Source organism: Anabrus simplex, chromosome 6 (genome assembly GCF_040414725.1).
Source record: "Anabrus simplex isolate iqAnaSimp1 chromosome 6, ASM4041472v1, whole genome shotgun sequence".
Classification (NCBI taxonomy): domain Eukaryota; kingdom Metazoa; phylum Arthropoda; class Insecta; order Orthoptera; family Tettigoniidae; genus Anabrus; species Anabrus simplex.
Window position 1 is genome coordinate 299599049 of NC_090270.1, and position 13103 is coordinate 299612151.

A 13103-nucleotide genomic window follows, 5' to 3' on the forward strand; every position below is an offset into this window, starting at 1 on the left:
TGAACATCAAATGGGAGGACTGGGTCACCAGCCTTGCAGTTCTTGAGAAAGCACATACCATAAGCATTAAGGCTACCATCATTGGCCACCATCTTACGCGTAACTTACGCTTAACTTTTGAACACTAGTGTACATTTCATCTCATTTTGTACCATTAGGGGCCGATGACCTAGATGTTAGACCTCTTTAAACAACAACAATCATCACCATCATCATCATCATTATCGAACTACTGACGAAATTTCCCGAGTAATGAGATCTTTCTTCTGCCTGGCTGCATCTTCCACATATCTCTCCCTGAAGAGTGAGATGAAGCAGATCGTACTTCTCAGGATGTTGCATTACATGACCAAAGCAGGTGAGTTTCTGGGTCTTAATGCTGATGATGATCTCCCACTCCTTTATCATTGTGTTGGAACATTTTTGTTTCATATCTGATCTACCCAGGTGATCTGGAGCATACGGTGTTAGAATCACATCTCGCATGCCTCAAGTTTTTTCAGAGGTTTGTGTCAGGCTATAAAGAAGTGCTGAAAAGACATAGCAATGGAGAAGATATACCCCTAGGTCCAGGTAGAGGTTGCAGCCTTAGAAGACATTTTGCTGCTTGAAGAGCATGTGTTTTCATCTCCTCAGTTTGGCACTAAAAACCCAAAATAAGTCCTTTTTCTGTGCTGAGGTCTTCCTGCCACTGGCATGCCTTGAACTGCTGCTGGCTGTTTGACCACTATCATAGATTGAGGATCTCAAAGATTCCCCATCACAACAGCTTAATAATTAGAAAGAGAAATTTTGCACATTATATCAAAGTTGGAAGAACAGTGGAAAATCCAGACAAGCCTGTGCTGGAGTGCTTTCTGGATACACACAGGAAATTTCCTGGCTTTGAACCTGCCAGAAGAAGCTGGGCTGCTTGATCAGGGTCAAAACCAGATAAGGGAGAATTGCAGATTTGCAAGATAACATCTCTGGAGTGAAACTATGAAGGATCTTGGCAGACTATTTTTCATGTAGACACAGAATGTCCTCATCAACCTGAGTTAACCAAGCAGTTAGGGTCGCACAGCTGTGAGCTTGCGTTCAGGAGATAGTAGGTTTTAATCCCACCATCGGCAGCCTTGAAGATAGTTTTCCATGGTTTCCCATTTTCACACCAGGCAAATGCTGGGGCTGTAGCTTAATTAAGGCCACATCTGCCACCTTGCCAGTCCTTGACCTTTCTTATTGTTGCCAAAAACCTTTGATGTGTTAGTGCGATGTTAAAGAAGTAGCAAAAAAGAAGTCCTTGATCGTACCCTAGAGATATTAAAGATTTCCACAGCATCAGTTCAGTGGATTAATGATTTGAATTGTGCATCGTAAGATTATTGTGTAGTAGCTATACGATAAATAACAATATTTTTTTAAGGATGAAGCCATTTTTTCTAGTGTAGACAGTTAATAGATGGGACATTTAAAGTTAATATGGAACTGGAATGAAGTTCATTACTTGCAGTTAATAGAATTTATAAGCTTCTTCATTCTGTCGAAACATTAAATCTAACACTTAGAACACTATTAAATAACTGTAAGATTTTAAAAAAATCCTTTAAGAATGCTATTTTTATATCTTCAAAAGTACAACAATGTTACTTTCTTTTAAATCATCCAAACGCTACAAAATCCCTTTGCTCTCCAAGTCATTTATTTTAATGGAAGACTAAGTAGACCTCCATCGGGATTAGTGACTGATGGTCAGACAGAAACATACAAGAGAAGAACCCAGCAAAAATAAGTGAAAGTAAAGTCAGAGCCAGTTGGGGCCTCATGATTGTCACATAAATTTTTCAAAATGCAAGAGTCACGTGTAGCCCAACAATTATTGTGCTTAAATACAAGGGATCTTTGTCAACCGATTTACTGCCACATGTGCAAGATCCTTTCTTTAGGGTAAATTTCTAGCTTCCTGACAATTTTGAAAATATATTGCAGTTAAAGGAATTTATTTGCATAACACTGTCATTATCATAATCAATTATGAGGTTGTGTAGTATGTAAATCAGAGTACATGCCATTTAGATAATACATACACTTCTGAAAGGGCGTGGTGCAACGTGAGACTGGAATTTTGCCTTGAAAAGGGTTACTTTGCCATTAAATCTGCTAAATGCCAACCGGGGTGCGCGGCTGTCAGCTTGCATCCAGGAGATAGTGGGTTCAAATCCCACTGTCGGCAGCCCTGAAGATGGTTTTCCGTGGTTTCCCATTTTCACACCAGGCAAATGCTGGGGCTGAACTTTAATTAAGGCCACGGCTGCTTCCTTCCCACTCCTCGGCCTTCCCTATCCAATCGTCGCCATAAGATGTAAAACAAGTAGTAAAAAAAAGAATGCCAACTAACTGCATGGAATTTTATCTAGCAACCTTTAGCATAAAGTGTAAGAACCTAACCATTACACTGCACAGCCAGTCTCTTCACAATTTCTCTCAATTGTATGAAATATTTCTGTTTTGATAAAATTCAAAACCTTTCATTAAATTTCTTCAGTCGTTGTTACTCAGAAACAAGGGAACGGAGCTTGCTGCAACTTGAGTATGTCCTAGTTTTTAGCCCATCAGTAGATGGTGCACAGGTGCACAAGACTTGGCACAAAGAGAATCACAAAATGGCAAAGGCACTGAATGAGTGGTCACAGGAATAGGTGTGAACAGATATCTGTATTCTGTTGGCGGAAGGTATGGAACTTGTCAACATTCAGAAGAGGATTATGTGTATACAGAGAGAACATGATGTCTGTCCAGTAAGTGTGGAAATGGTGCCATGAATTTGAAGAGGCTGAAACGATTGCCCACTATGCAGCCCAGACTAGGCAGTTTCAAACCTCCATCTGTTTGTAAGAATGAATGAACATCTATGGAAAGATGATTTTCTAGTAATAACAAAATAAAAAACAAAATAGCTCAGTAAGCTGGGCATTGCTGTTCCCAAGGAAATGGAAAGTCTTGATTTAATGGTATGGCAAATATCTGAATAACTTTGGCGATAAGGTCAAAACATTAAGGAGTGATGTCAAAATATAGCAGAGTTCTTATCTTTGTTCATCATTACATGTTCATCCATGAAAAGAATTTAGGGAAACTTACTTTTTGACTTACCCTCATAGTATCTGCCGAGAGAATGTTAAGCCAAGAGAGCAGAAATAGCAAGACCACTACAGCTCAGGTGGTAGATGATCAGTGGCAATAACCAAAGGCTCTTGGTGTGGGCCCCATTGGCATCTATCTGGCTGCTTTTTCAAAGCGCTTAGCATTCCTTTGGCATGTACCAATGTTATACTCAATAGCTGAAAACCTAATCTGATGTAATCTAAACTAAAATATTCAGTTGCAATCTTAATATTGTTTTCCTTTGTAAAAATCTAGGCAGAGCTGACAAAGCAACAGAATGACTTCAAGATTATGTTGAAAACTCTAGAGGATGACCTGCTGTCTCGCCTCTCATCTGCTGGAGGAGACATTCTGGGAGACACTGCCCTGGTGGAGAATCTCGAAACAACCAAACGCACTGCTGAAGAGATCTCTGTCAAGGTTTCAGAAGCTAAAGTCACATCAGCCAAGATAGACCAGGCCAGGGAATATTATCGACCAGCTGCTGCAAGAGCATCTCTACTGTACTTCATCTTGAATGATTTAAACACTATCAACCCCATTTATCAGTTCTCTCTCAAGGTGAGGTCCTTACAAAAATTTCATTTTTATTTTCTTTTTCCTTTAATTCAACTACTGATTATTCGATAGTTTCTTAAATACATTTTAGTTTCTTGTGAACCTTCCTCAAAGATAACAAATTGTAAATTGAATCCAAAGTGTTTTTTTATAGAATATTGCCATTGCAAAACATACAACTACAGTATAGATGAGGACTGAAAAGTGTGCTTTTCTTCACTTCCATAAAAAATTTGGGTTCATTTGAAAATTATTAACTCCCTGAACCAGTTTGACATGCAATAAACATTCAGTGCAGTGTGGTGTTTAAATTTCCATATCTTTCTAAGCAGTCATCATAAATATGCATTCCTGATGTCATTTAAATCTTCAGAGTTATCCGTTTTCTTGTCATCTATGAATCTCTGGAATGCTGGAAATCTGATCAATAACAATAATTGAATTTGATCAAAATCAAGTTGCATGAATGCTCAGGTTGAAACTTCCATTGCAGGGGTCTTCAAATGGTGGACTCCAGTCTCGATTACAAGTTAAAAACGTTCCGTATTGACTCCGATTATTGACTAGATACCTGGAACGCATTAGTGCGAAGAAGCACCAGAAATTCTCGGCAGTGATTGGATACATGAGTGAGGCTAATCATGCTTTTACATCTATTAAGCAAGACCTAACCATCCTTAGCAAAGCTACAAACAGTAGAATACTATCGAAAATTATATATTTTTCGGGACCAGTTTTACAATAGTAACTATAATTTAAATGAGATCCTTGAAAGTAAAAATTCTGTAATTGTCCAAATACCCTCTTTATTGGAAACACTAGATATTGTAAAAGCTCAAATCATTTAAGAAGGCCACACCGGTAATTCCATTTACAAATGCCTCCATCTTCCCCTTCTCTTCTGCCATTTACTGTTAGCCACACAGCTACCCCTCCCACTTCTGTACAGGATGTATTACATAGGTACAACAGTGGCTGCCAAACCTGGCCACATTACTTAGAAAGGGAGTCAGCTCTAAAGGAATAAAATAACGATAAGCACATTCCCTCTTCATTCATTTTTCACTAATTATTTTCAAAATCTTCCTCCACTTGGAGGCTGCCAAAGACAAAGAATACACAAACAATTTCGTTCAAAAATGGAATAAGTTAATTATGTTTCGATCTGGCGAGTCTCAGTCTGGTTAGTATAGGTGGTGTCTAAGTATCAAAAGAGAACCCCTGAGCGCTTTCAGCCCCCAGTCAATGAACTCCTTGGTACTGATGTTAAAGGTCTTCATCAGTTCTATCGTCTTCTTAGGGATTGTCCCTCTCGCACCGATCATGAGACCCCTCACTTCTATGTCGTCCAGTTCGTATTTGTTCTTATAATACGGCACTGTAGGCTGGTAGATAGACTTCTTTTCTTGGTCCACTTCGTCTGGTTGGTCAGACTGTGTTTCGAATCTTACTGTGGGGTCTAATATATATCTTTTCTTCCCTTTGATTGCGATTATATCAATCCTTCTCGTGCTGCCATTTACTCCGATGCCATGGACTTCCTCATGCACTTGATATCCTTTCTCACAGAGTGTCTGTGCTATGGATGACCTCATGTTGTGATGTCCAGTGTTTCGAAGAGCTTCACCAAAGGCACAGGGACCCAAGACGTGAAGTAATGTTTCAGTCTCACTACATCTTCTGTAGCGGTTACCATCAAGGGACCTTCCTGGTACAGCTCTTACAAGTGCAACGTTACATGCCATTTTCAGTGCATCTCTCCACTCCGTGCTAGAAAGGCCATCATGGTTTCTAACCCAGCATTTTGCAGGAGGGATCTCCTTGTACAGACACACTCCCTGACCTTTACTTCTCAACTGGCACCATTTTTCAAATTCAGATTCTTGTAGTTTGTTTCTGAGTTTCTTGGTGTCATAATTGGTTGTCACCATATTGGTTCAATTCTTTTCTTTTTCCAGATACATGTTTGTACTAGATTATTACAAATGAAAAGGTTCTACACAATTGAGTACAGCCGTGGGATTCAACCTTGAGGAGTATTTCCCTTTTCCATTAACACGTGCCGACAACAGAAGATTTTTAGCAAGTATTGCAGGAGAGGCAAATGTTTTAACTTCAAGAAGGATTTAAAATGGGGCTGTTTTAATTTTAAGAAACAACGTCTTTTGATTTTAGATTTTAATTTGGACTATGAACTTATTTTAAGATTCAAGTTGAATGTACTCGATACATACTGTGTATACAGTGTTTTTTATATGTTAGACCTTCTTTAAATGTTTATTATGTTTGTACACACCATCATGTTGACAATGTCTTATTTATGGCTATTTTAATTTAGACTATTGTAACAGCTAAAGATAGCTCTTAGGAGACGAAACATGTACTGTGTTTTTTTGTAAATTTAATTGATCACTAAGGGTGATTGTAAGGCTGTATTGATTTGGTGGATCTCCTCAACCATTATAATTTCAAACTCCAGTTTGGATCCAGGCCCCAGTGCCCATTTTTTCCTGGGCCTGCACAGTTTATATGAAGTCAAGAATATTAATAAAGAAGAAGAAGAATCAGGAAATAGAAAGGAGAAACAAGTGACAAATCAAGTTGTATATAGAAAGACAAGAACATGGAAAGGAACAAACAGACTTAAAAAGTATTGACATGGAAAGTGTAAGATAAGGAGAAAACTGAATAAAGGAAGGAAAAGGGGAGAGACCTAAGATAGAGAAGAGAGGGCTTAAAATACTAGGAACACAGGACTGTGGACCAAGTTAATTCTATTTCATCTACTTCTCGGCTTTGATGCGCGCCCTATACTTCCTCATTCTCTCACTGCATTCTTCTCCTTCCATCCATGGTGGTTGAGTCTAGGATCTTTCTTGGAAATTCTCATGATTCTAGACTTGCAGGCTTCCCTGTTGCTGATTTGTGTACCTTTTATTTCTACTTCTTCTAGATCCTTTTTCACCTCCTGATGCCAGCGAACCATAGTTCTCTTGGTCTCAAAGAACTTCACTGTCTGGTTGGTTAGTCTTCCTGGATCCATTCTATAAATGTGTCCAAAGAACATGGTTCTTCATTTTTGGGTGGTGTTTGAGATCTTTTCCATCGTGAGGCACAGTTTTTTTTATAGCTTTTCTATATGTATGATCTTCAAGGTCCCAGTATCTTGCATATTTAATTTTCACAACTGCACCATACTCTAAGTAAACTTCCATTGTATTAGATCATGTTCAGTACATATTGAAGAGATGTTAAATGCGGAAACAAAATGACAACCAATGCAAAAATCAGGATGTTGTGGGTTTGGATCCCACTGGTGCTCAGTTGGCCATTTTAATTCTGTTCTTAACATGTCTTCAATATGTACTGATTAGGACCTAATACATTGCGAGCTTATTTCGAGTTCCGACATCTTCCTCAGAATCTTTCTTTCCACTAGCTCCAGCTTTTTGATCAATCCTGATTTTGTCAGTTTCATGCATTTAGGTTCCATACAGATCACTGTCAGGTAATGTCTTATTTTTGTGTTGATCAAGGTCGTCATCTTGTTATAGGTGCTCATGGTTAGTTTGTATGCCAAGCTCATCTTGTAGATCCTCAATCCTTTTGCTGACAGGTTGTTTTCTATCCATTCTCCCAGGTATTTAAATCTCTCCACACCCTGGATTCTTTCCCCCTCTATGAACATCCATCTAGCTGCCTCTGTGGATTAGTGGTAGAGTGTCAGCCTCCGGATCCCAAGACTACCCAGCAGAGGTAGTTAGATTTTTGAAGGGCGGAAAAATGTCCATTTGACACTCCATGTCGTACGATGTCAGCATGTAAAAGATCTCTGATGACACATTTGGTGTTTACCCAACAAAATTTATTAAAATCTCAGCCATAGATGCCCAGGAGAGTTCAGGTTTACTCGATATACCATCTAGTAGGCCTAGAGCAAAACTAAATGTTGAAATTGACAAGTAGACAGCCAGATGGTGTCAGGTTGAAATGTCTGCACATGGTAATTGAAGCCATACGATTATTATTATTATTATTATTATTATTATTATTATTATTATTATTATTATTATTATTATTATTATTATTATTATTATTATTATTATCCATCTGGGTGCTGTTTTGATGTTGGTTATATACTGTGACTTCTTGAAAGAAATCCATAAGCCTGCCTTACTCGCTTGTTCCTGGAGCTGGGAAATCTGATCATGTACCTCCTCTAATGATTCTGATAGAACCCCAGTATCATCTGCAAAGGCTAGACAATCAGACAATTAAGTGTCAACTTCTTTGTTCTGGTATCCCATCCATATACTGCCTGTTCTATGCACTTTTTGGCCTCACCCTTCAATCACTTTCAAGTACAAAATTGAAGAGGAGGGTAGGAAGTACATTACCTTGTATGACCCCTCTTTTAATCACAAAGCTTCTGATAGTATCCCTCTGAACTTGACCTCTCTATTTGATCAACACTCTGGTCTTCTTATTTAGACCCATCTCCTCTAAGATTTGGAGCAGTGCTTCTCGATCTACTGAATCATAGGCCTTCTTAAAGTTCATGAATCTGAGCATATATTTCTTATTACTCTGCATTTGGTTGCGATGATTAGCTTCAGGATCTATTCCATGCATGAACTACCCTTTTCTTTTTTCTTTTTTTTTGCTAGTGGCTTTACGTCGCACTAACACAGATAGATCTTATGGCAACGATGTGATGGGAAAGGTCTAGGAGTTGGAAGGAAGTGGCCATGGCCTTAATATTAAGGTACTGCCCCAGCATTTACCTGGTGTGACAATGGGAAACCATGGAAAACCATCTTTAGGACTGCCAACAGTGGGATTCAAACCCATTATCTCCCAGGTGCAAGCTCACAGCCGCGCGCCCCTAACCGCATGGCCAACTCGCCCGGTCCTACCCTTTTTTAAAACCTCCTTGACATTTACCAGTTTCTGACTCCACTTGTTTTACTGCTCTGTATAGCAGTGCCTTTAAAAGTACCATATCTTGTATGTCTCTGGTATTAGCGATATTATCCTGTAATTGTTGACATCTGACTTGTCCCCTCTCTTGTGTTGGTGTATCAACACTTAAGTCCATTCATCTGGGACTTGTCCCCATCTCTTGTGAAGTGGGTGTATCAACACTGAAGTTCATTCATCTGGGAGCTTTTCTTCCTCCCAAGTTTTGCTCAAGAGTCATGTCAGCTCAACGATCACTCTGTTATCAGCGTAGTTCCTAAGTTCCACAGTGATCTCATTCTCTCCTGGTGCTGGTTGTTTTTCAAGGTCTTTATAATATTCCTGACTTCTTCTGCAGTCAGTGGTTCAAAGTTTGGATGTGGTTCCTTAAAAGTGTAGTCAAACTTCTAGAATGGTGGTGCACAATTGAGGAGTTGTACAAAGTTGTCTGCCAGGACTTGACTGTTCTCCGCATCACTGTGTGCTACTTTTCGTTCTTCTTGGTTTCTGAAACTGAGTTGTGGAAGTTGATATCTACTCAAGGTGGTCTTGAACATCCCATAAAACTCCTGTGTGTTGTTCTTTTGAAAGTTCTGCTCGATCTGTATCAGGCGTTCCTTTTCATACTTTCTCCTTTGTTGGCAATTCTTTTTGTTGCTTCCTTGAACTTCTCCTGGTCTTGACACATTTGATACAGATGTTGATTCCCATAGGAAACCTGAAATATTTGTCCTGAATGAGTAAATTTATAATACTGATATAAATGGTCCGTTATTGGACATTATAAATTTTCCAGCTCATTCCTGGTTGCCTGCATTTCACCCCAGTGTGTTAAGTTGGGCGAAACGCTGGCAACCAGGAATGAGTTAGCTGGAAAATTTATAATGTCCAATAATGGACCGTTTATACTTCACACACATTTTCTGAGAACACCAATCTACCCACACTGTATGATGTTCTTCAGTTGCCTCGTCTCCCCACCCATGTTTCCTCTTTTTCTCTAGACGAACTGTGACTATTGCAGTAGCAATCACTGCATCATTACTTGCATTCTGCAGAAAATGTATTTCCAATTAACTCATTGGCATTCTTTGCCACCTGCCAGGTGTCCGCGCGTACAGTGAGCATTGATATACAGACCCCTGGCAGGCAGTCTACTGAGAGGTAAGCTTTCTTTAACTAGTTTAAGCCTTCTGTCCATAGAGGCATGACAGGCATGACATGATGCAGTAGGCAATCACTCTCCAAGTAGGGTGATTACCCGCTTGATAATCAGCAGAAATTGTCGGCTCTAGTAAAAATTGTATTACAAGAAATAAAATTGAACAAATATTATGGGATAGTCAGAGCGAATTGGGCAGTGATGTAGTTTTATAAAATTAAACAATTTTCCTAGCAGTGAAAATTATAGAAGCATAACAAAAAAATTATGTGAGATTGATGACGCGTTTTAAAGTGACGATGGTAATGAAGTCCATCCTGGCTACCATAAAGACAAAGTAAGATGGCTGGGAATGGAATTAAACAGGTGTTAAACCATTCAAATATGATTTTATATGAAATTCTGGAATAAAACCCATCATAAACAGGACCCTGCCCCCAGATCTCTCCCCTCTACACATTTCTCAACATATGATTCACAACTCTTTATGGGATGAGATAGCTACTGAAAGAAACAGTTTTGCCGATCAGTTATTCACAGAAAAATATCCCAATTCACCATGTATGGGTTCACAGGGAACATTTCACAAGGTTGATAACCCTAAACCATGCCGTGACTGTTGAAAGCCAGACGAGCAGGAAAAGTGTAATGATAGACGACTGTGAAAGTATTTGGTGGCTTTGCATTTCCCAGAGGGTTCATTTTCACAAGAAATGAACATGCCACATTGTAGAACCATTAAACACAAATGTTGCTTTAAACTTTGCCTCTACTTCGTGGATACTTGTCTCAAACTGACCATGTTCTGAGCTATTACTACAAACACCAAACCATGCAGTGCTTACACAAATTGTTCTTCTGAGTGCTGCACTTCATCATATCAAACAAGGGTATGATTAAAATTCAGTATATTGAAAATTACACACACAAATCTTAGTAGTGTAAAACTGTATCTTATGCAACAAAAGATGGTATACATGCTCATGCTCAGTACATTAAAATTAGTATGTCAATGGGTTAATAAACCCATTCCAACTTCCAGAGGTTATTGCAATATATTTTGCCAAAATTGACCCGAGCCCAAGCTCTTTGTTTATTACAAAGACACCAAGTCATTCTTTGTGTGTCTGGCTCCTTGGCTGAATGGTCAGCATTGTCACCTTCGGTTCAGAGGGCCTGGGTTTGATTTCTGGCCGGGTCGGAGAATTTAACCTTAAATGGTTAATTCACTTTGCTTGGGGACTGGGTGTTTGTACTGTCCTCATCATCCCTCCATCTCATACACCACATCTAACGCTACCATCCATTACAAGAACATCCAATTTCCTATACACGGCAGATGTTGCCCACCCTCGTCAGAGGGTCTGCCTTACAAGGGCTGCACCAGTCCAGCAAGAGCCACACAAAATTATATTATATTCTTTGTGTTCTTGTTGTAATAATAAATGTTCAGCTGAAACCTAGACTAGTGTCTATTGGACAATATACACTATCATGAAAATGACAGCATACTGATGATAGTTGGAAAGAGTCTACAGATAATCACCCCTCTATTCATGCACCTTTCTCATTGATGGAAAAGTTTATCTGTACCCTCCATATTGAAGGACAAGGGTTGCTGGTCGAGCCACTCTTCCACAGCATTGCAAGCCACTTGAACAGTGGTGAAGTGTTTATTCTTCCAGGTTTTCTTCAGCAGACCAAAGACATGACTGCCATGCCAGAGAGATCCTGGCTATAAGGCAAGTGGTCCCAAGAGAAAACGGCACCATTTGTCCATAGTTGCATTGGCAGTATGTTGGTGTGTATTACCATAGTCCACAACAATACTTTTTGACAGTTTTCCTGGTCAAAGCACCTTCTATTCACAAGAAATGAATCGTGCCACATTGTACAACCATTAAACACAAATGTTGCTTCAACTTTTGCCTCTACTTCATGGATACTTGTCTCAAGCTGACCCTGTTTTGAGCTATTACTACAAACACCAAACCATGCAGTGTTGCCACCTCTTGGCTGTCCCATCAGTTATTTGTAGTGCTGCAAGCTCTGTCTATGTTTCAGTTGATGAACCCTTGTATTACTAGTATATTCTCCTTAATAAGAGTCTATTTTAGCTGTAAAAATGTAACAACCAGTGTTCTGATAACACATAAATCTGATTTTGTTGTATAGGCATTCAGCGTGGTGTTTCAAAAAGCCATTGAACGAGCTGTACCTGCTGAAGATGTCACTACCAGAGTCCTCAATTTGATTGACTGCATCTCGTACTCAGTCTTCATGTACACATCAAGAGGGCTCTTTGAATGTGATAAGTTAATATTCGCCTCTCAGATGGCGTTCCAGGTGAGTTTGCTTTAAGTCTTTTCCTCTAAATTGTGGAAGTACACTCAACAGATGAAATTCCAAACCATTGTCTTTGTATTGTACTAGCCTGTCTCAGAAAGTAAGTGCAGTTAAGAACTGTATTGTTGAAAATAATTAGATTCTACTGTGTCATATGCTGCCATGATATCAACAAAAGCTGAAGTTGTCCTTAGTTCTCTCTGAAATCCAGATTAATTTAGTGATATCAGAGTCAGAAAATGGGTTCGGAAGCAGGGTTCCTTCTACCAGTTAACCTGTGAATTATGCATGGGTAAGCAATAGGAAAGTAATACTAGTTGCTATTGGTTTTTTGTACAGCCTTCGTTGGTAAACCAGCAGTCAAGCAACAAGCAGAAAACTGTGAGTCTGGGTGGATAATACAAGTGAACAGCCTGCTAGTGAGTCAGGAATGTCCAACCACACTGCATTATTGTCCAGCCAGATAAGATTTTAGCATCAATTTTGGAGCCTTGCTGTGGAAACAGGCTTCTAATTTTTTCATCTGTTTTTTTTTTGTAGAGCATTTGTTATGTCATTAAGGATGTGACACTTCCCTTCTGAGGCAAGAATTAGTCAATGATATGATGGTTCGGTTCCTTCTTTGCCTGGCTTCAAAACAGCAATTGCTATGACAAATTCAACACATTGAGGTCTTGCTCACTTTCATACCTTTTAACACTCTGAACTGGCCATTTTCTACTAATTTATGATTTTAAAATTAAAAATTAGTTTTGAACTTAGATAACTGTTTATTTCACTATATTTGAGTTCATACTTTCTATATTATACCTGTAAAAACTGTAATACGATTGATAGATCCCTCATCATGGAAACAGTGGATTGAAATCAGTAGGTTTTCTTTTTCTTTTTAAGTTCAACATTTACCCTTAACTAGAAGCCTCCGTGGCTC

At 39.1% G+C, this 13103-nt stretch overlaps 1 protein-coding gene across 1 annotated transcript in view; it reads left to right on the forward strand.

Annotated features, from left to right (window-relative positions):
- The window catches only part of Dhc93AB (Dynein heavy chain at 93AB), a 780004-nt gene that overhangs the window by 676198 nt on the left and 90703 nt on the right, over positions 1 to 13103 (forward strand). The window contains exons 67-68 of the mRNA XM_068228295.1: positions 3403 to 3708; positions 12002 to 12172. Coding sequence (XP_068084396.1) covers positions 3403 to 3708; positions 12002 to 12172 — 477 coding nt within the window. The remainder of the gene's footprint in view (positions 1 to 3402; positions 3709 to 12001; positions 12173 to 13103) is intronic.